The following is a 22071-nucleotide window of genomic DNA, read 5'->3' on the forward strand; positions in this document are numbered from 1 at the left end:
CTTATCGTTTGGAGGCTTTTCACCCACCTAACCTATGAGGTATCCTGTATATAAAGACCTCACCCCCCAAAGGGAGGGAGGATGGAAAAAATGGAGGTAATCCCCGCTCTCTAGCTCTCTCGTTTCTCTAGTATCATCTTCAAAGCTCTCTACAATCAGAGTGCTAACTTAAGCGTCGGAGAGTCCCCGCCGGGAAAATACCCCCGGGTCCTCTGATTCAGTTCTCGCAGGTCCCTCAGCTCCCGCCGCCTACAAAGAGGAGGAAAAGGTGGAGTTCTCGCAGGTCCCTCAGCTCCTACCGCCTGCAAAGAGGTGGAAAAGGTGGAGTTCTCGCAGGTCCCTCAACTCCCACTGCCTACAAAGGAAAGAAGATCACCTCATGCAGAGGGCAGTCGGGTTGCGCTGCACTAGGGAGCTCCACCGTTCTCTGAGTCACAGGCCGCCTAGTAGGGAGCTCGCCACCAGGTAGCTCTCCACCAGGGAGTTCGCCACTAGACAGTTCTCCACTAGGGATCTTGCCACCAGGCAGTTCTCCACCAGGGATTTCGCCACCAAGTAGTTCTCCACCTGGGATCTCGCTACTAGGCAGTTCGCCACCAAGTTGTTCTCCACTAGGCTGTTCGCTACTAGGCAGTTCGCCACCAGGCAGCTCGCTACCAAGTAGTTTGCCACCAGACAGTTCGCCACCAGGCAGTTCTCCACCAGGGAGCTCGCCACCAGGCAGTTCTCCACTAGGGAGTTCGCCACCAAGTAGCTCATCACCAAGGCACATTACCACCGGGGCAAATAACTAGTTAGTTAGCCAAACAAATTTATACATTACAAAAAATGGTACATGACCAGAAACGGTTACATCATTCATCGAAGCACAAAGGCATTTTGACACCTTCCATGATCGTGGGTCAGGAAGTCATGCACTATCTCTCCTGTTCTAATTGCCAAATTATTAGCAAGATAAGTAGCTCTAGCAAAACTGCACTTGGGCAACACATGAATTACGTACTGATTCTTCCTCCTCACCACATCTAGGACACAAAGCCGGAATCCTAAGCCCATTCTGAGCCCAAAAGATGATGAAGTGCAAGAGCGTTGGAGATAGCTCACTAGAGGAAATTTTTAAGCTTTGGGGGAGTTTGAATAAACCAAACTTTCTTCTAGCCTCGAGGCGGTATTTGAGGATAATTGTTACGCCTCAATGAGGGTTCAACACGAGAATTCACTTGATTTAAATTAGGGGTTTTTATAGTTCAGTCCACCCCTAGGGTGTAACTAAGATTTGTAGGGGTGGACCGAATTCTGACCGTGGATTGATGCCAAATCTACGAACATAATGCAGTTTATAGGGAGGGTCTACTAATAGACTAGGAGGGGGCTGTAATTTCGATTAATTAATTATTTTAGATAATTAATAAATATATAAAATAAATATTTTATTGATATAAAATATATAAATATATAAATTATTTATATAACTTAATTATTATATACAATTTATATAAAATATTTATATATTATATAGGAATTAAATAATCAATCAAATTTAAATATTTATCGAATCGAATTAGGTTATATCCGAATTCGAATCCGATTAACCATTCAGTATGAGTAGGATATCTGAATTCGATTCAATTATATCGAATATCGAATTTGAAATCAGATTTTTGAATACCGTTTACACCCCTAGTCTCGTCTGCACCCCAATTTCTCATCCACGACAAAAACTCGTGGTTAGGGCCCGTCCATAGTCTATTTTTGATCCCCTACTTTACACTCTCCTTGAAAGGCTGAAACCCTATTGTTTGTTTCACATTTTAATATTTTTTTCAATAAAATAGTAATTATTTTACTTAGTTTTTTTTTTTAATTTTAATGTTTTTATCAACAAAATAATATTTTTAAATATTTAAAATATATTTTTTAAAATTTAAATTTTTACTATTTTTTTATAAAATATAATATTTATTGATTAATATTAATTCATTGATGCATTTTTTAATATATTTATCGTATAAAATGCAATAATTAGATATTTATGATTAACTATATAAGTCATTCATAAAATGTATATGAGATACATGGAATCAAAAAGTGTGGTGTGGATTGGTACACACCATTCCTATAGAATGCCACTAGTTGAAAAATCGGATTAAGGTGTGGTGTGGACTGGTTCACACCCACCAATTTGTCATCCAGACTACAAAATACCCTTAAATTATTTGGCAATGAAATGCCCACTCTTGCTTGAGTGAGAGTAGTACTAACTTTCCAACCTTGCACCTTACCCTATATTTTGTTCACCATATCCACAAAAAATTTTGATTTCTTTATTCCAATAGAGTTTCAAAGTCCTAGATATTAGGTATCTTGGATGCCCCTCGCTCTCCTTGATACCCAACCTCCTAGAAACTCACATCAGACTTATGCAAATTAATTAATTGCCTTAGAGTAATTTTGTAGATCTTTTTAATATGGAGGGTGTTTCGAATATTAGCTCTCAGGAAAAGAAGACAATCATCCGCATAGAAAATAATCTAGGGGGGTTGAAGATCCAATACACGACTATCTTTTCTATTTGAGACCCTTTCTCTCAGATTTTCGCTCTCCCACTTTGATAAGGAGGGTAAAGGGATGAAATTTGAATCAAATAAGGTAATATGAATTCGATTAAAAATTTTAACATTTAACTTGATTCAAATTTAAATGATCAATTATTTTAGGTAATTTAATTATTATATATAATATTTATAAAAATAAATAATTGATGATTATATCCGAAGTTGATTTGATTATTTTAAATATTAAATTCAAAATCGAATTTTTGGGTATGAACACTTCAATTAAACCCTCTTGATTTCCTTTCTAACTTTACAAGATTCGACCGTCTCATCCTTTCACATAACATCCATCAATCTCTCCAATAACTTATCTAAGAAATTTTGGAGTATAGTCCTAATGGACTAGAAACTTGCGCACACATACACAGCACACGCTATGCATGGATTTGCTATCAAATCGGCTTGAACCGCCTGATCCGGACATCGGTGAAACCGGACCGGCCTAAATAGGTCCATAGTAGGAGAACCGGGTTGCACCGACTCTAATGCCAAGTGAAACCCTAAACCCTAGAAGAGATCTATAAATACCAGTCTATGATAGAACACACATAACTCGTCCTCTTTGCTATGTTCCTCTTGAGCCATAGCCGTCTGGTTCTTCCGCAGTAGCACAGGATTTCTCTCCGCACCAACGGGAGGTCGTCGTTCTTCCGAGTTGCAGCTTTAGAGGAGGTCGCTTCGCCGATTCTCATTGGAAACCTTGGAGTTGTTGAGAATTTACCATGCAATCCAGCGAAACCTCTTCCATGGAAGTCGAGAAACTCCCACCCAAACCAAAGTTCGAACCATTGAAGGCTCATGAGATATCAGATGGACGAGTTCAATTTCGAAAGGTTTCTGTTCCCCCGCATCGGTTCACACCGCTCAAGAAGGCATGGATGGAAATCTACACTCCAATCTATGAGCAGATGAAAATTGACATCCGCATGAATCTCAAGGCTCGAAAGGTTGAGTTGAAGACAAGATCAGACACGCCCGATATAAGCAACCTACAGAAATGTGCCGATTTCGTTCATGCCTTCATGCTCGGTTTTGAAGTCAATGATGCGCTTGCGTTGCTGCGTGTGGACGAGCTCTATGTCGATTCTTTTGAGATCAAGGATGTCAAGACACTGCGTGGCGAACACTTGTCTCGTGCAATCGGTAGGTTATCTGGTAAAGGGGGTAAGACGAAGTTCACAATCGAGAATGCTACAACCACACGGATTGTGATTGCTGATACCAAGATTCACATACTGGGATCTTTCTCCAATATAAAGGTTGCCAGGGATTCTCTTTGTAGTCTTATTTTAGGGTCTCCAGCAGGTAAGGTCTATTCAAAACTTAGGGCAGTTTCTGCTCGACTGGCAGAGAGGTTTTGATGCTTCAATTCTAAATTTTGTTCTCATTTTTGGCTTCTGTAATATTATTATATGAAAATTATTTGAGGTTTTTTCTCAATTCAAAATTTTGTTCTCGTTTGCTCGATTCCTCACATTAGGTTTGATGATGTAGACTTGATTTGTTAGTAGTAAAACATGGGGCGATGACGATAGTTTCAGTGAAAGGTCTCGTTCGTCGTAAGGGCGAATTCGCCTTGCCGACCATCCTGATATTCTGAGCCCCTCATCCGAAATATAATATATTTTCCCTCTATTTTCTTTTTGTCTATCTATTCATGCTTGTTTAAGTTTTTTCATGAAAACCGGTCGGCCGATGATTAAAAGATAATTGAAAGACAAGCATATGTCTGAAATAATGGGTGTTGACAGAAGTAATCTTTGTCTATGAGGCCACGGTACCATCTCTTGTTTTCTGAGGTTTTTGTTTGATTATTGAAGTCTACGAAAGTATGAATCGTTGTTGTTTGTATTAAGTCCTAGCTGGAAGGTTCGATGATGATAAGTGTAATTTCTGAAATTACATATCAGCGAGTACAGCGATTACGTAACTACAGCCTTCCTTCACAAACTGATGATGGTTTCTTAGTTGGATTTCTGATTCGTTGTAGCAGAGGACTGGTATTAAATATCGCTGCCACCAGGGGGTTAAGTTCAAGGGGATGAGGTCAAAGAAAAGCTTTCACTTCTGAAATCTTTTCTTTAAAATTTTTTCTTGTTTTTCTATTTGCATCGAATGGAGACAAACGATAGAGAGAGTTGTGTGATGATGTCAAAATGCATGGTTCAGATGATAAAACATTGATTAACATTTGAAAAGTCTTTCGCTCCTACCCGATGACTCTCTCTCTCACTCCTCTGTCCATAAAACCCATTACTGCTGCTAAGCCTTCTAAGTTCTAACCAGTTGCCAGTCTGTAGAGAAAAGTATGAAATTTGTCAATCTCTCTTTCCCTTTACCTCTAGAATGTAAAGACTTATTCCATATCTAGACGGATTAGCATTAACTAAAGAACTATCCGAGTTGGTACTTGATTCTACTGAACAAGAGAGATACGTATTTTGCTGGTTGAGTTTGAGGGGTTGTTTGGAACCGGTGCACTTTCTTCAATGCCACGGTACTGTAAATGTATGTCTGATTTTTTGTTTGTAAAGATTGTTGCCACATAGGCGTTTCAATACCACATAAGCATAATGTTGCTAGTACAAAAACAAGAAAATGTTAAACCACTGTTAGGAACTGATACAATTTTCTTGAAAAAATGGTGCTACATCAGTTCTGTCTGAAGTCTGATTTTTTTTAACCTTTTTGGTTAAACGTTACCACAATTTGGAAGCTGAGAGTCATGAGACAGGTGTTGTTATGACAAAATGTTCCTTTGGGTGTTTTCTTGGTGCTATCAATAATTCGTCTTGCAGGCTTGCAGCAACTAGCAATGGCTCTACACAAATGCATCACTGCAGTCTAAAAAACATCTCAATAAATGGTTTTACCAATGCATTAGTACCATTTTTCTCATAAAAACACCTTTCCAGACATTGGTAATGGTTTTACCAATGCCTAAAATAGCTGTTCTCGTCGACCTTTACATTTCGACTTTCGAGATTGGGTTTGAGTAAATATTTTTAGGAAAAAAATGCCCAACCATTCAGAAAGCAGACTTTAAATTTGGTGCGTATGTGATGTTATATTTTTGAATAAAATGGCATTGGTTTCCAACACCTAGTGAGCAAAGTGATTGGTCGAAGTAGCATAGAGAGGTGCTCGGGATAAACTCTCTATTCTCCATGGTCTTATTATGATTTTTTTTCTCTTCACAGAGAAGGCTGCTTCCTAGCAATGAGAAAAGGAAATTTTCATTAGAGTGCTGCCTGGTGCTAATACTGTGATTTGAGATTTACACGCTAAATAAGCCAAAATGTGAGCTGCCTGATTCTTGTCCCTTCAGACTCTTGATTGAATATCCTTGTTAGCTTGATTATCTTTTCTGCAAAAAGATTTGAATCACTGAGCATGCTACTAGCTCGTCTGTGTTTATGCTGAAGTTGCTTCCAAACCAACAACCAATGCTCTCTTAATCCTGCATCGTATGGATAGATGGTCCAGCAACGATTTTCAAAGAGGTGTAAAACCGTACCAAGTGCTTCCTTGTCGTGTTGCCCACTCTGGGATAACTTGGTGGTTTTTAACTATGGTTTACAGTCCACGCCTGTGTGAACCAGTGCTGTGTTGTGTTATGTGTTGGGTTGGTCTGTGGGTCAAGTCTTGGATTAGACTGTGCTGCGAATTGGGTGAAAGTAATTTATTTAAAAATATTTGAAAATTTAATTTTATATGAATTTTGATGTATACAATTGCTTATATATATTAATTAAATAAATTAGTATAATAAAATTGAATACAATTTTTTTTATTAACATATATATATATGGACTGTGTTGGATTGGGTTGTGGGCTGGGCCGTGCCTTGCTTGGGTAACTGTGCTGGGTTGGCCTGTGGACCTAAAATGGCTCAAGATTGTTCTGGGCTTGGCATGGCCCATGGACCATGGACCATTGTGTTGGGCTGTGTTGGTCTATTTGCGGCATAGTCCTAGTTACACCCACGTTTTCTTTTGCAAATAATATAGTGACCGGTTCGTTAGTGGCATTTGAAATTTCGGAAGGGGTACTGTGAATTCAGTTCTCCAATTCCTAATATGTAGGTCAAGGGCTGTTCGTAAGAAGAACCAACCTGACCAAACCAACCAACTTGAGTCGGTTGGGTTTTCTTCAGCACCGGTTGGTTTTGTGTTGTAAAAAATCATAAATCGATGGTTTGAGTCAAACCAATCTAACTTAATATAGTCTTTTATTTAGGAATGACAAGTAAAAGAATCAAAGGATTCTAGTTTCTATGGCCTTTTACACCAAATAGATAACCAATTACAATTAGAAGTAGGTGTCCCTTTTAATTAGATTAAAAGGTTTCATGAAATATATAAATTTCAGTCTGTTTTCTCTAATACAGTTTGACTTTCTATTTTTTTTGATAACTTCTATTCTAACTTGGACTGCCCCTTTTACTCCCTCAACTCAAGCACAATTTTTAATACAATTTGACTTTCAAGAATCAAAATTTTGAAATTTCAATTTATTGCCATGGTTTTATTTAGAGTTGAAACCGACCCAAATTGATTCAACCTGACTCAAATTTATCATGTCGGTTTTACTTAATACATGGTTGGTTTCGGTTTCAATTTTAGATAACTCGATTAGGTCGGGTTGGTTGGAAAAATCTCAGTAAGCCGATTCAGCCCGACCCATGAATAGCCCTACTAATGTGTTTGTACAACTCGGGTCATGGGGAAAGATTACCTTATTCAAAGGGGGATTGATCGCTAAGGTCTTATTTGAAAGCAAATGTATTCTAACTAGTTGGAGTTCAGATTTGCCTTTTACGGAGCGTGCTTCACACCACCTTTATAGGATGTTTCAGCTGTGCATCTGGAACATCTCTTTAATTATAATTTTTTATTCATTGGATATCTCAAGCTCTTCTCTTGTGAGGGAATTTCAAGCTCTCTATGGATTCAAGTTGGCCATGTCGCTTGGTCTCCAAAAAATCATCTTATAAGGAAATTCTATGAATCCATCTAGTGTCTGTTAGAGGAATCTTCCCTCTCACCATGACACATTATGGACTGCCGGCAGTTTCTCCTCTGCTTTGATTGAGTCTTGGTTTATCATGTCAAGAGAAACTTTAACCATGTTGCTCATAAATTCACTAAAATTGGTGTCAATGGACATTACTTTTGAGTGGTTGACACTCCCTCTTGAACCCTATTCATTTGTTTTAAAAATTAAGAAGCTTACCATCCATCCACCATATGTAAGTACATTAAAAGTTGTAAAATATATTATATATAGTATTTACATGATTCATAGTATATATATTTTTATGCTACATCATCATGGTTTGACCCTGGTTGAATCTCTGACCCATGAACCTGTATCCCTTCTTCGGTTCTATGCCTGGTCTGATTCTCAGAACATTGATGTTAACACGTTATAAATCATACCTACTGACAAATGGAGATATCAATAAGATGAGAATAGATGAGTACGGATAAGTTAACCTTGATTTGCCAATCTTAATCTAATAAGTGAGTGTTTTTCAGTATAATGTGGTACTTACCTTGGCTTCGTGTCTAGGCTACCAAGGTTTCTTCTTTTTTTCTTTTTTTCTTTCTTTTTTTAAGTAAAAAAAAGTTAAATAAATTGATTCCTGCGTCCAATCCAACCCTATAATCCAAATGTTATTGGATTATTGGATTAATGTTAATAATGGAGTTCAACCTCTGTCCTTATCTAGGATTTACAAAGAGTAGGAAGTGTTGTCAATTTCTTGTGTTTTATGTCTAAAAGGTTAAGTTTCATAACATAAATAAGACAATTTTGGTTAAAATCACGTATTTTATCAACATATAAACAATTTACTATTTTACTGCTATTTTTATTAAGTTTATATTATAAAAAAATGAAGTACAAAATTATTATTATCATCAATAATTTTATATATTAGGTATAATCAGGCGTAATTGGGGTAGAACTGATTAATAATTCTTGAGACTGGTAGACCTTGTCTCCGACCAAATCCAACCCATTGATAGATCTATCTAAAGATGTCAATGGGTCAAGTTTTGTATGAATTTGCTTCAGACCTAATCCGATCGTCCAACGTTTCCAACCGAATTGACCCAACATCATGGAAATCCCAAGCCCACCTCTGTTCTATAGGGTTCAACCCAACTCCAACTCAACCTTATCCACACCCGTTTTAAGTACTTTTTATAACACATTTTAAAAACCTAAAAGCCATTCTTGGAAGTTTGAATTTGGGTTAAAGGTTCCAACGTATCACTTGTACAAAGAAAAGAAAAGAAAAAAACCAGAATCAACGTGAAAAGAAATCATAAACCATTATGTAGTTAGAAGTCATAGAAAATTACTTGTATAGATACAGGGCAGGTCAGCCAAAACCCTAGCTTGACCCTATAGGGTCGGGTCAAACCGGATTTACTGTTCAACCCGACCCAGTGGCATGAAAATTGAGTCCGAATCATCTACGGTTCTATTCGTAATACTGGGCCAATCAGGATTTACAACGTCAGTATTCTACACGTGGCAAGTGGCAATTTGGAGGACTTATTTGGACTAGTTAGCTGCCACGTACATCGTATGAGCACAGACTTCCTTTGGAATGGTTTTAACTGCCACGAATTGTTAAGCATGGAAACGTGACTTCAAATAGTCAAAATTTCCATGGAGACAAAAAATCTCATAATTATCAATCTATGGAATGGCGGAACATGCCCGGCCAATCCGTGCAAAAGGGACCACCTTTCTCTTTTCTGCGTTTAATTTTGACTCTGTCGGAGCTCATTTGTACTTGGATGATGTTGGCTCCTGCTTCAGTTTCTGCTTGATCTTCTCAGCAGACCACTCCTCTCCTTTTCTCATCTCACCATAGCCACCTTTTTTAATGTCTTAATCGGATCTTATTCAATTCCTGAAGTTCCGAATAAGAAGTTCGACAATCCTTCTAACCCATTACGCCTTTAGTCCAAAACGAAACTCGATTGGTTGAGCTTCTTCCAGACCCAGAGACCTCGTTAGCATTTTGGGGTGCTTATTGCCTCAATGTTTAGAGCAAAACCCTTTTCCAGATTCATCTGCTGTTCTGTTACTCTTTTGCTTTTATTACGTTGCTTCGTCTCTGCCGCGGCTTCTGATACTATTGTGGATGATGAAGATGATTTGAAAGGTTATGAAGAGCTATTAGCGTTGGATGAAGAAGAAGAACGGGAAGGTCCTCAAGTGAGATCATCTGAGGCTGGGGCTGAGGTTCTTAGCAAGGCTCAGAGAATTGTTCTTGAGCTCAACAATGATAACACTAAGCGTGTTATCGATGATAACGAGTTTGTTCTGCTTCTGGGTTATGCTCCTTGGTGCCCTAGAAGTGCGGAGCTGATGCCCCAATTCGCAGAGGCGGCAACGACTCTCAAGGAGATGGGTAGTCCTCTATTGTTGGCGAAGCTTGATGCGGAACGCTACCCAAGAGCGGCATCCCTTCTTGGGATCAGGGGCTTTCCCACCCTGCTTCTCTTTGTCAATGGGTCCTCACAGGTGTACACTGGTGGATTTTCTGCGTAAGATTCCTTCTTTGTCAAATTATGCTTTTGTTCTAATTGCAGCAGTAGATTGTAACTGAGTTTTGTTCGTTTTTTGTGCCAATTTTTAACCAGGGAGGATATAGTGATCTGGGCAAAGAAAAAAACAGGGGCGCCTGTTATTAGACTTTCTTCAGTGACTGAAGCAGAGAAATTCCTTGAGAATAACACCATGTTTGTTATTGGTCTGTTTGAAAGATTTGAGGTATGTGAAATGTGGGCCTCTTGCTGAAGTACACAAACACATTCGAACACATATATACGTACAGAAGAGCCTGTATTTTTAGTTGAGAAATCAGTTAGGTAACCAGCAATTTAGATTATTTTCAGGGACATGATTATGAAGAATTCGTGAAAGCAGCAAATGCTGACAATGAAACCCAGTTTTCTGAAGCTTGCAGTATTGAGGTTGCTAAGGTTCTTTTTCCAGACATTAAGCCTAAAAATCTTTTCCTTGGTCTGGTCAAAAGTGAGCCTGAGAAATATACTACATTTGGTATGTTAGTGATTTTATAACAGTAGCTCCAACATTGTTCATCTTATTTTCCAGATTTTGCAAGTAAACTAGGGAGTTTTAGATGTTATTTGCTAGTTTGATAAGGTGACAGTAGGCACAAATTTGTTTTCTTTGACTGTCTCTAAAATCAAATCTTGTATTCAACTTGTTCACTGGACAACAATTTCAAGTTATTTAAGGTTTTCATATTTGGTTCATCTTATTATCAAGTTGTATGAATATCATTTTTTTTTTATTATAAACGGTAGGGGCTACACAAGTAAACACGTTATTTGTATGAAACTATGAATATCTTTTTTCAATCATAATTATAACCACTTAAGAATAGTTGTTTTTGTAAATGTAGAGTTAGCAACACTTCAGGATTCCTAATGTTTAACCATGTCTTTGGCTGTGCAGAAGACACTTTTGTAAAGGAGAAAATATTGCAATTTTTGGAAAATAACAAATTTCCATTGGTTACTATGCTGACTGAACTTAATTCTGTGAAAGTCTACTCCAGCTCTATCAAACTCCAGGTTCCTCTTACTCTTAATCTTGCTTTTGGCTTTATACCTTATCTTGGTTCCTTAGACTAGTCTAATGTTAGGTTTCATGCTTATTGAACAGTAGAGATCCTTTTGCTTTTTATTATTGTATGGGACATTTTTTTTTCTGTTTTTATGATTCCTTTTTTCCTCTTCTGATTATGTAACGTGAGTTGTTTAAAAATTAGACAAGTTGCAGTTATCATTCTGAGCAGAGAGTTAGCAATGTTGTCGCGACCGTGAACATAGTTTCAGCCCATAGTAAATCATGTTATTCATTTATATGATTTATGTGCCAGTTGCCCTTCAGTGTCTCGAGGCCCAAAGTGAGCTAGGATTGTTGTGGACTTCTAGAAATCAGATTGCTTGGATCTAGAAGTTACAAGTAAACCCATGTTTGATGTGGAACAACAAACTTAGTTGTCTGACTGAACTTTTGGATAAACTTGTAACATGAGAGAGGCCTTAAAGCAGAAATCTTCTAGAAGTAAATGAACTTTGAAGTATAAAATGGGGGTCTTGAATGGATTTAGAAATTGAGAAGTTTGAAGGAGAAATGGTTTAAGGCTAAGGTAGTCATGTTGGCTAAGAAAAGCGGAAATAACAAAGCAAAAGTAGAAGATTTCAGATTCTAATGAAATGACAAAATTACTATACCACTAGTATATTCAACTAAGGAATCAGTTCTCTTAGATGAGATTATTGTACTATATATCCAAACAAATTTTTATCCCCAATGAAATCACTTGCAGAATTCCTTGGACTTTCCATATTCATCAACAAAAAAAAAAAACAGAAAAGAAAAGAAAAGAATAAGTTATAAGACTTTTTTTGTGACATTTTGCAGGTCTGTTATTCCTTTCACTGGCTAAGCCACTTTTACTAAATTACAAATTATAGATGTTGAAATTGAAATATTGGTATGAGATAAATCTTGTAATGCCCTTCCGATATTTTCTAGGTATACATCTTTGCTGGGGCTAATGACTTGAAGAACTTCCTTCTGCTTCTTCAAGATGTTGCGAGAAAGTTCAAATCAAAGGTGCTCATCTTGACAGAAATCAGAAAGCATTTTATTTGTTCCTCACCATGTGGTAGCCTTTACTGAAATTGTTAAATTTTCTTTTGGCTGCAGATAATGTTTGTATGTGTAGACATTGCAGAGGGTAACCTTGCAAAACCCTTTTTAACACTATTTGGGCTTGAAGAATTGGAACAAACTGTTGTAAGTCTTCCTGACAAGCATCTTAATTCTTTTATATGCAAGTTTCAGTTGTTAATAACTACCATTGAAGCAACTAACTGATGTGAATTATTTCTTACTTGTGGCTGAATAGGTGACTGCTTTTGATTACAGAATTAACTCAAAGTACCTTTTAGAGTCAGATTTGACACCAAGCAATTTGGAGGTAAATTTCTTGTGCCATATATGAATATGAAATGTTGTTCAAGGAAACTAAACTGGTTTTTGGATTGGCTGTTGCAGGAGTTCTGTTCAGGGCTTCTAAGTGGTACTCTATCACCTTACTTCAAATCACAGCCCATGCCAAATAATGTAAGTAACTGGTTTATTTATTTTGTCTAGTTTTGGTAACATGAGTGCCTGAAAGGCTGTCTTAGGGAATCCCACAACTTCGCTCTGATATCCTTGTTATGTGCGATAAATTCATGTTTAAAAAGAATACAACTCATATGTGAGGCTCAGTTGGGTTAATAATCTTGGGTTGGATCCAGTTGTTAAAACATAGTTATTATTAATGTCTTATGCTTGATGAGATGTTGAAAGTATCTTGTTAAATCCTTCTTGGTAGCTACGTGAAATTAACCTTGATATAATGGGGGAAGGGAAACCATACAACAGCCTTTTTTTTGTCTCGTCTCTCTCTCTCTCTCTCTGATGAATTTTCATTTCTGCTTTTGCTTAAAATTGCAACTGGCTTTGCCTGCTTTTCCCCTTAACACCCCTCTACACCTCACCCCAGTGTGACCAAATCATTAGAGTTGACAATCTGTTTTCTGACTGAGACATCAATTTTCAAATGTATTTGTGATGTTGAAAATGAAAGTTGTGGTTTTTGTGCAATTGCAGAAAGGGGAAACTATCCAAACCATTGTAGGGAGGACTTTTGATGACCTAGTTTTGAGCAGTCTCCAGTATGTTCTTCTTGAGGTTAGTACTTAGTATATTATACCGAAAGATCTGTTCATGAACTTTCTTATTGATTGTTTAAAATATTATTTAACTATTTTTGTCACATTGAAGGTTCATACACCATGGTGCATCAAATGTGAGACCACAAGCAAGCAAATTGAGAAGCTGGCTAAGCATTTCAGGAGATTCGATAATCTAATTTTTGGAAGGATAGATGCTTCTTCAAATGAACATCCAAAATTACAGGTATGCATTCCAGTTGTTTAGGTAAACATATAGACTGATATATCAGAAAACAGTGTTGCATGGGCACAGACACGAATCAGAATCTGATGCATGTCCAAGAGTTTGACATGGCAAGACAAGAAAACATGGACTTGCAGACACGTCCAGATATACTCTCACTTTGTACATTAAAAGGAATTATTATGTGGAAATGTCTCTCAAGAATCTGTGGAGTGTTGGAATCTGACATAGCATGCAATACTGTCAGAAAGGCAAAAAAGTTAAAACTTTATAATGATTGCAATATTGATGTTCATGTCAACATGCCAAGACTTAAGTATCCAAAAACTGAACAAGAAATCTTTTGGCAGTTCAGTCAGCATGAGGATAAATTTCTAATGCTGGGTTTAAAAGTTGAAAATAAAACAAACTTTGGGAGTGATGCTTATGCTTCCAAGTGGGTACAGGGTGCCTGTCATACACAACAAACTTCCAGAATCTAGAAATAGGAACATTTGCATAAATATGCATATTCATACACAATAATGGTGGGTTGCAAAAGTAAATTGGACAAGGCATGTCTTTATGTATAGCATTAAGGAGGTGGGAAGGATTATCCCAAAGTTTAAACTTATTTCTGTGTATCCATGCATATCTGGGTGCACTGTATTGATATTTTGATCCTTGGCTTCAAGTGGCATCTTGGAATCAAGGTTCAAAATAATGATATGCCCGATACACCAGCGTATCGGGCGACATCGATACTGTTTTTTAAACTTTTTTAAAATTTTTTTTTGAAACCGGTTCAGGGGGGCCGGTTTAAGGCTCCTCCACCCACTGTAGGGGCGTATCGGGGAGGTCCCGGAATGATACGTATTGGCCGATATGGGCTGATACGTGTTGATACTTTGAACCTTGCTTGGAATACACAAATGTGCTTTTAAGTGTTAGGGAATGATGATCATTTCTCAGGAACTGCTGATGAGGAAAATGACTGACATTGTTTTAATACAGAGACAAGGGTAACTGTAATACCCATAATAATCATTTTGATGATTGGATCGTGTTTTTGTTGGTTTTGCAGATAACCGATTACCCAACTCTACTGTTTTACCCATCTGGGGACAAGTTAAATCCGGTAATTATGTCGTGACAGCCATATCTTCCTTTCTTTTTAATCTGCATAAGCGTCTAAGGTGCCTTCGTTTTGCAGATCAAACTGGCGACCAAGTCAAGCTTAAAGGAACTGGCTGCATTCATCAACAAAAATGTAAAAGGAACTGAGGATAGACGACAACTATCTGAAGAGGAGGCAACCAAAGACGAATTATAGGAATAGGATAATACAATGTGAGAACACTCCACCTCTAAAACATCTAAAAAGCCATATAGGAATGGGTTTTAGTTGAGAGAAGCTCAGAAAAAAATGTCATTATTTTTCAAGTGTTAATATTTTATGACCTCTTACCCATTTCATTCTTACAGAGACATGGTTGAGAGGGACAAGCAATATTTTCTCCAATAAGAGCAATATTTATTATAGTTTCACATATTTTTCTTGGGTAGATAAAGAACAAAGCTATAAAATTTGGAGTCAATGATACCATTAAGTGAACTGGTTAAATATGGCTCGATGGTCATTGATAGACATATATGCATCATTTGATAGTTTGGGACTACGGACATCAATATAGGTAGATTATCAGTGCAATCACAAGTCATAACCCTATCAAACCATGTATGTCTGGCCTGGACTAAGATTTGATGGGGAACTTCCTAAGAAAATTCTGTTCAATGGCCATGTGCACAAGTAACTTGGGCTGGTTGAGCCACGATTAGGGCAAATGTGGACTGAGTCAAGCAACCAAATAAGCTCGATTTGGATAACTTCAATCTCAACAGGGTTTCTCTTGAGCATTCCTCAAAAAACAAGATACTTCAGGTTGAGTGGGATGCAACAGTTACTTGCAAAGTTGCAATTTGCCTGTGGTCATGTGCACAGTCAAAAAGATGTTTACTATTGTACATATACATGTGAGTGAGAGAATCAGTAACAATACAAGGAGAGTCGATGTCTAGAAATAAATAGAAGCCTTTGCTTAAACAATGACATACATCAATGAAGATACAAGGATTGTCCAAATCATGATAACAGGAAGGTCTTGGAAGAAGTCTGTTTCAAAAAGATGGCTTCTTTGCTTCAACTTTCACCTTCCCAATTTATAACATAGCTATACAAGGCAAAAAAATAGTAGTCCCTACCTCCAAACTGATGAACACAGCACCAATTGTCTAGAAAATCCACTGCTGCACTGTATGTATCTAAGGTGAGTCCTGATTTAGTGCAGGACCAGTTTCCTGCTTGTCAGCGCACCCTCGCTCAAGAACTGTGCTTCCAATCCTTGTCAACGGCCAATATCTAAATACTGATCTTCCTATAATGTTTTTGGTGGGAAGAGGTCCCCTAAATAAAGGATGGTTCAATTAAATGAAGGGAAAATGCATACAAAAGAAATTTCGGGATCAAGAAAGCTTGCAAGTTTGAAATTAAGATAGCCAGAATTTATTACCATATATGTGAATCATAGCTATTATTGCGGTTGTCACCCACTACAAAGACAAAATTTTCAGGTATCCGCTGCAGCATAACAAAAACATGGCAATTGTAAATCAGTAATGTTTTTGCAGAACTTTAGACCTTGTTGTACCTATTTTATTTTGTAGAGGAACATAAAGATCTGGAAGAAGTTCAACATGATAAAGAATTTGAAAGGCAATTTGCAGACTAGATACACGAAATAAATGCAGTATAAGAGTCGCACAATTGGAGTCATCTCATATGAAGGTGGCTCAAGAATAAACTCTTCGTTCCTCATGACCCCATTTACTAATAATTTTCCATCACGAACCTGCAAGAGAAAAATTAGATCTGATTAGTTTGCAACTTGATCTTCTTACCAAAGATAAAATGCCTTTGCTAAGTGGAGAATCCTTGTTCCATAAATTCACAAGTATTGAAATCGTGTGCCATGCTGGGCAATCATAGACAAAGTGAAAAGAAGGCACATCATTTCCTCAGTGAATTATTGGATATAACATCTAGGCTTTGTTCCATTGGACAACAAAGTTGGGTTAGAAAAATAAATATTAGAAATTTAGAATATGGTAAAAGGAAAATAAAATGCTGTGGGGCTCACAAGACTTGAAAGAAGATTAATCCTATCTATTAGAAAATCTAATTTCCTAGGGGTGCAACTTGGGCAGGCTTGGGTTGGGATTTTGTCAAGTTAAAAATCCAATGAGCCTGGCCTGAAAGTCCAGGCCTGATGCACTGTAAAATCTTCAAGTCGGGTACCCAACTTGCATCCTTATAATTTCCTGAGTAAATTAGCGAGACACACAAATCATGGCATTGCAAATTGACAAGCTAGAAAACTTTGGTTCATCAGGAAATTCTATTTCTAGAACAAAGAATTTCTATGCATCCAAATTCCTGAAAAGACGAATGCGACCTTTTGCTAACAAAACAATTCTTATTATAGGTAACAAAAAGAGTTGAACATAATAACACAAATACCATGTAAGAAATCATATATACATGGCCACAAAGCACTGATATAAGAAGGTTGTAAGTAAGTAACTGCTGCTAGGACTATAAAGGTTGTAAGTAAATAACTTTTACTGCTTCATCAGACTGCAAATAGAGGTAAACAAACCAAATAACAAAATTGATATTAGAAAATTAATTATGTGATCAGAAAACCAAGAGGAAAGAAAAGCAACTTAAAACTAGGTGTTTTATAGCTTCTTTTTTTTTTTTTTGATAAATGGGGTGTTTTATAGCTATTATCTGCATAATTTATTTCCTTATTACACAAAACTTGAAAATGGAACACAGTAAAATACAGAACCGTTTGATTCTGGGGGAAATACCACAATGAATGTAATTCTTTTACTTATACATTATGAATTGAATTCCCTTAAGCCAGCTACAAATTTTATTCAGGCCATATTGCAAATATATGTCGAAAGGAAAAGCTGATGAAGGTTACTGTCTACTTGTTCATATAAATGCTTTTATCTGGTAAATTCACCTCCACAACATCACCTTCCTCGGCAACAACTCGTTTAATAAAAACATCCTGATCTGTGTAACCAACTTCCTGTGGAACAAAAAAATTACTGATAATATATTGGATTTACACCAAAGAGTTCTTGATCACTTTTAAATCACTGTGCTTACCTGTAATACTGGTGGGCTTTTGAAAATTACTACATCATTTGCACAAGGCTTTCTGAAATAGTAGGATACCTAACAATGTCCAAATAAAATACTAGTTAAGGATGACTTATTCAATTTTCACAACCTATAAGATGTAAGAGTAGATACCAATTTATCTTCCTTTGTATTAGTTATACTATGGTCTATACAAACTAATGCTATACCTCTGGCATAAAGAAGGCAGAACCCATGTGCTAGATGCATTGTTAACTTTGTCTCTGTCTTTTCTTGTATAATCCTCCTATTGCGTATTGAATTCTTTTCATAACTAATGAAAAGAAAGTTATGGGGCTGATGTTAAATACTGTCTTCACTTACATACTCATACTAGATTCAAATGAAGGAATAAAATGGGGCACAGAGATGTCTTTTTGTGCAAGCAAGGTGGTATTTTTTTCTTGCTTACTAGCAACCAAAATTTTAAAAGAAACTGCTGCTAAAGAAAAATATCACTAGAAAGTTAATTTGGAGAGGTAATCAGCCATTCTGAATTGCAAATGCACCTTAGTTATACTTGGAATTAAGATTACCTTCACTTGGAATCTTTTATCCCCAGCCTAAGCTCACCTTTTTTAACCTTGCCTTATCCTTTTGGAGCAATAAAAGGATAAGGCAAGGTTAAAAAAGGTGAGCTTAGGCTGGGGATATTTTGAGAAAAAAATATCCTTTTGGAGTATTCAATTTCTTTGAATCAGCCTTTCTCATTAGCATCATGATTGCTCGTCATTACACAAATGAAAAACATTTCAATAAACTTTCTCTTATGCAAAAAAACCAACAGGGTTACCGGTAAGTTCACCCTCACAAGGCCCCTCAGATGAAAATTTTACTAATTTTTTCCTTCCAAATCTTTCTTACCCATCCACTTCAAAATGCTAATCTAGCCATGCTATTTTACCGACTGCATCCTGTTCTGTAAATCATGCTTGTATTGTATCTCTTATTTTTTTTTTCTCTTAACCTCATTGGTCTGCACAAATCACCCAGCATTCCAGAAGCAGGTCTCCTATCAGCAAATAACACATTATTCCAAGTGTCAAGTGTTACATCTACACATCCATTTTTGCATTTCCCAATAAATGTTACTTTATACTTTAAAGAAAGAAATCGAGACTCCAGTTCCATATTCACCACAACCAGGCGGAGAAGAAGCGAAAGAACTCAAGCTTATCACCAGAGAAAACAATCAATTAATCAAAAGGAAACGCAGTTACCTTTTCGGCAACAATTCGGTCTCCGACGTTGAACGTCGGGTACATGGACAAGGACGGAATGTATCGAGGCTCGGCAATGAAAGACCGGAAAGCAAGGGAGACAGCAAATGCTGCAATAACAGTTTTTGCATCGTCTGATGTCAAATTCAGCCATTCGGGTAACAACCCACTCTTACTTTCAGCCTGACTATCATCGTCGCCACCTTCTCCATCCCCGCTCCCATCGCCGCCGCCGCCACCGCCGCTCTCCAAGTCCAAAACTGGTTTTGTGGCCTCGTCACTAGACTCTTTAAATCCATTGCATCTGAGACTCTTCGAGCGGGTTTCTGGATAAAAGCGCTTAAACCCTATAGAAATAGAGGTTTTCAAGAAAGAATCAAGTTGGGTCTGCTTAAGATATCGATTTCTTGTTACAGGAGCGAATCCGGCGAAAGCGAAGTTAGGGGTTTTAGAGGAAGGGAGGAATTGAGTGGAATTGAGGTAAGGGTTTATGAGAGAAGAAGTAGGAGGGAAGAACTGCAGGGATGTCATATCTTCTTCTCCGCCTTCCCTCCAAATATCATTATTATATGTACTGTGCAGAGATAAAAGCTGTTATATGAAATTGCGGGAAAAGCTATGATGCCGGAAAGGTATGATAACCGTAAGAAACCAGTAATTAAGTAGCTATGTTTGGTTTGAAAGAAAAGGTAGGAAAATAAAGAAAAATACAAAAAAAATTAATACAAAATTTGTAAAAGTTTACTTACTTTTCCTTCCTCTCCCTACATTTTCCTTCAAATGAAAGATAGCCTTAAAATATGCAGGTTGGAAATTAGGTCCAGCCCACTTTGAAAGGGCCTTCATTCTGGGGCTTTGGACATGCGCAATGCAGTTTTCCTGGCCCATATTGGGAAGTGCTTACAAAAAAAAGTGTTTATTGGGTAACTGCTTATTTGACTCTTTCACTCTTTGGTGAGAAGTGCTTTTTTTTCCCAGATTGGGTAGTAGCATAAAGTGCTTAAAAATAACCACTTTCTTAAGTATTTATTCAAAATGGACTTATTTTCATGAATAAGCACTTATTGGGGCTGACTAAGTGTTTATTGTTGTCGACTCGGCCTCAAATAAGTGCTTAGATGTCCAAGCTTTTTGAGCTATTGGCTCACAGCCATTTATGTCACTCTCTGTTTGGCTGTCTGGGCTTTTTGGGAATGCTGAGCTGATCATTCAGCTGCTTTGAGATTCTGCAGATAAACTATCTAAAACGGCTGAGCCAACAACCCAAAAAATGAATATTGGAGTTTCGACCTCTCCAGTCCTTTCACCAAAACACAGCTTAAAGGATGTCCATGTCCATGTAGGGCGGATCTCAGAAGGCGAGAAGCTGTTGCGTTTCAGCCCTCCCACACAGACAGCTTATAAGCTACGTTTGCTGAAAAATTCAAAGAGCCTTGGCTGTTAATCAATCATTGGAACTTGGAATAGCTGTCTGCTTCAGCATCTTAGAATAGCTTATTTGGAGCGCTACTTCACAAATCAGCTGAATCAATTTAGCTGAATCCTTCACTCTCCAATTTGTATGTTAAGACAAGTCAAGATGATTCAAAATTCATTAAGGCTCCATTTGAAAAAAATACAAATATAAGTATATAGAGTGCAAAATCTTATATTCTGTATGATTTTTTATGTATTTGGACTGTACATATATATTTGCATTTGTAAGTACCACCCGCGTATGAGATTTACAGACACAGATCATGTTTGGAACGTAGGGTTGCGACCCAAACTTTAGACACAGATCATGTTTGGAACGTAGGGTTGCGACCCAAACTTGTGATCAAACAAAAAAATAGGTTAATACCAACAAATTGTCCCAACAATCTTCCAACATGATTTATATCTGCAAATCTCACTATAAGACTGGAACTCACCATATATGATATGTATAGACATGGATCATGTTGAAATGTTTTTTTGTTGGGTGTAAATCCAAACTCATGAAGAGCCCCGATCACCTACCCATGATGATTCTACCCACGCCTACCCACATGGGATCGCGGTCACACACTCATGCTCTTATATGTTATTATGCATGGGGAGATGTTCGCAATCCACAGATGTAATGTTTTGTGGGTAGGGATTCTGTGGATAGGAGATCTGGATGGTACAGATACACATCCATCTGGCTGGTTTAATAAGAGACACAGACCAGCCAATTAGGCTCTATTTGGATAAATTTATGCTTTTGAACTTTGAACCGTGAGAAACAAAAATGAGCCAAATTTGATTTTGAGTGTTGGATAAGAATTGTTTTTAAAAACACAATAATCTAAAGTCAAAATGCTTTTAAAGCTCCAAAGAATGCAAAACATTAGGGTTTTGACAAAAAAGAAAATAATAATACTATTTTATACTCTAAAGTATAAAGCAAAATATTAAGGTATTGACCATGGTTCAAAGTATCGATACATCTCTGTGTATTGGTACTTTGACCGGCACACGTTGTATCTCTTTTATTTTTTGTTTTCAAATTTTATTTATATATAATTTTATATTAAAAGGGTTTTGTAAAATCACTTTTGAATAGATGTATTGGGGCTCAAAGATATGATACGATAGGGCATGTCACATTGATCCTTTGAACTTTGGTTTTGATGAATAAGAAATTATTAATACCATTTTATACGATCTGTTGCAGCCCTGCAAATGGAAAATATAACTTGAGAAAAACCAAATAGTAATTTAAAGGTTATTGAATTTGGAAGCCAAAAAAGAAAAGAAGAAAAAGAAGAGGACTACTTTCAACATTGGAGTAAAGCAAACTTAAAACCATTTTGGGAACCTAAATTGAGTAAAAGGCAATTTCTTGAATAGGAATGGCAACGAAACAGGGACCAGACTCATCCTCGACCCCAATCCCAGCTAGAGATAAAAACAACCCTCCATTCGAGGAATCCATTTGGGG

General features: G+C 37.2%; 3 protein-coding genes and 2 non-coding genes across 7 annotated transcripts; 4 read left to right on the forward strand and 1 right to left on the reverse strand.

The window, feature by feature from the left end:
- Nucleotides 1-3168: 3168 nt before the first annotated feature.
- LOC148869146 (uncharacterized) lies at nucleotides 3169-4813 on the forward strand. Its single transcript, XM_088973758.1, has one exon. It carries the CDS (start codon nucleotides 3338-3340, stop codon nucleotides 3974-3976), a length of 639 nt encoding a protein of 212 aa, XP_088829884.1. The 5' UTR covers nucleotides 3169-3337; the 3' UTR covers nucleotides 3977-4813.
- LOC148869147 (small nucleolar RNA Z43) lies at nucleotides 4136-4219 on the forward strand. The gene has a single exon (XR_016108385.1). It is a non-coding gene; the product is annotated as a small nucleolar RNA Z43 (small nucleolar RNA).
- LOC148869148 (small nucleolar RNA snR60/Z15/Z230/Z193/J17) lies at nucleotides 4749-4840 on the forward strand. The gene has a single exon (XR_016108388.1). It is a non-coding gene; the product is annotated as a small nucleolar RNA snR60/Z15/Z230/Z193/J17 (small nucleolar RNA).
- Nucleotides 4841-9317: 4477 nt separating this feature from the next.
- LOC148869149 (protein disulfide isomerase-like 1-6) lies at nucleotides 9318-15176 on the forward strand. The gene is made up of 12 exons (XM_088973759.1): nucleotides 9318-10186; nucleotides 10283-10412; nucleotides 10538-10703; nucleotides 11124-11242; nucleotides 12213-12293; nucleotides 12387-12476; nucleotides 12589-12660; nucleotides 12738-12806; nucleotides 13341-13421; nucleotides 13515-13649; nucleotides 14713-14766; nucleotides 14842-15176. The coding sequence occupies exons 1-12, from the start codon at nucleotides 9678-9680 to the stop codon at nucleotides 14959-14961; spliced, it is 1626 nt and encodes a 541-aa protein (XP_088829885.1). The 5' UTR covers nucleotides 9318-9677; the 3' UTR covers nucleotides 14962-15176.
- Nucleotides 15177-15702: 526 nt separating this feature from the next.
- LOC148869150 (chloroplast processing peptidase-like) lies at nucleotides 15703-19756 on the reverse strand. Of its 3 annotated transcripts, XM_088973760.1 has the most exons (6): nucleotides 19125-19756; nucleotides 17872-17940; nucleotides 17723-17791; nucleotides 16451-16537; nucleotides 16199-16266; nucleotides 15703-16092 (listed from the first exon to the last, which is right to left on the reverse strand). In XM_088973760.1, exons 1-6 carry the CDS (start codon nucleotides 19653-19655, stop codon nucleotides 15951-15953), a joined length of 966 nt encoding a protein of 321 aa, XP_088829886.1. In that variant the 5' UTR covers nucleotides 19656-19756; the 3' UTR covers nucleotides 15703-15950. The 3 variants fall into 3 exon arrangements, with proteins under 3 accessions (XP_088829886.1, XP_088829887.1, XP_088829888.1); XM_088973761.1 differs by lacking the exon at nucleotides 17723-17791 and having other exon boundaries at nucleotides 19125-19746; XM_088973762.1 differs by lacking the exons at nucleotides 17723-17791; nucleotides 17872-17940 and having other exon boundaries at nucleotides 19125-19747.
- Nucleotides 19757-22071: the final 2315 nt, after the last annotated feature.

The sequence above is a fragment of the Nelumbo lutea genome, chromosome 2, assembly GCF_056320005.1.
Source record: "Nelumbo lutea isolate HS-2025 chromosome 2, American lotus-T2T, whole genome shotgun sequence".
Classification (NCBI taxonomy): Eukaryota; Viridiplantae; Streptophyta; class Magnoliopsida; order Proteales; family Nelumbonaceae; genus Nelumbo; species Nelumbo lutea.

Excerpts from the sequence above, each read along its gene's own strand:
- LOC148869146 (XM_088973758.1), top strand. The coding sequence starts at position 3,338 with ATGCAATCCAGCGAAACCTCTTCCATGGAAGTCGAGAAACTCCCACCC.
- LOC148869149 (XM_088973759.1), top strand. The coding sequence starts at position 9,678 with ATGTTTAGAGCAAAACCCTTTTCCAGATTCATCTGCTGTTCTGTTACT. Across the intron at positions 11,243-12,212 it reads CCAGCTCTATCAAACTCCAG|GTATACATCTTTGCTGGGGC; the intron begins GTTCCTCTTACT and ends GATATTTTCTAG. Across the intron at positions 12,294-12,386 it reads CGAGAAAGTTCAAATCAAAG|ATAATGTTTGTATGTGTAGA; the intron begins GTGCTCATCTTG and ends TTTTGGCTGCAG.
- LOC148869150 (XM_088973760.1), bottom strand. The coding sequence starts at position 19,655 with ATGACATCCCTGCAGTTCTTCCCTCCTACTTCTTCTCTCATAAACCCT. Across the intron at positions 17,941-19,124 it reads ACCGAATTGTTGCCGAAAAG|GTATCCTACTATTTCAGAAA; the intron begins GTAACTGCGTTT and ends GGACATTGTTAG. Across the intron at positions 16,267-16,450 it reads CATATGAGATGACTCCAATT|CGGATACCTGAAAATTTTGT; the intron begins GTGCGACTCTTA and ends GTTATGCTGCAG.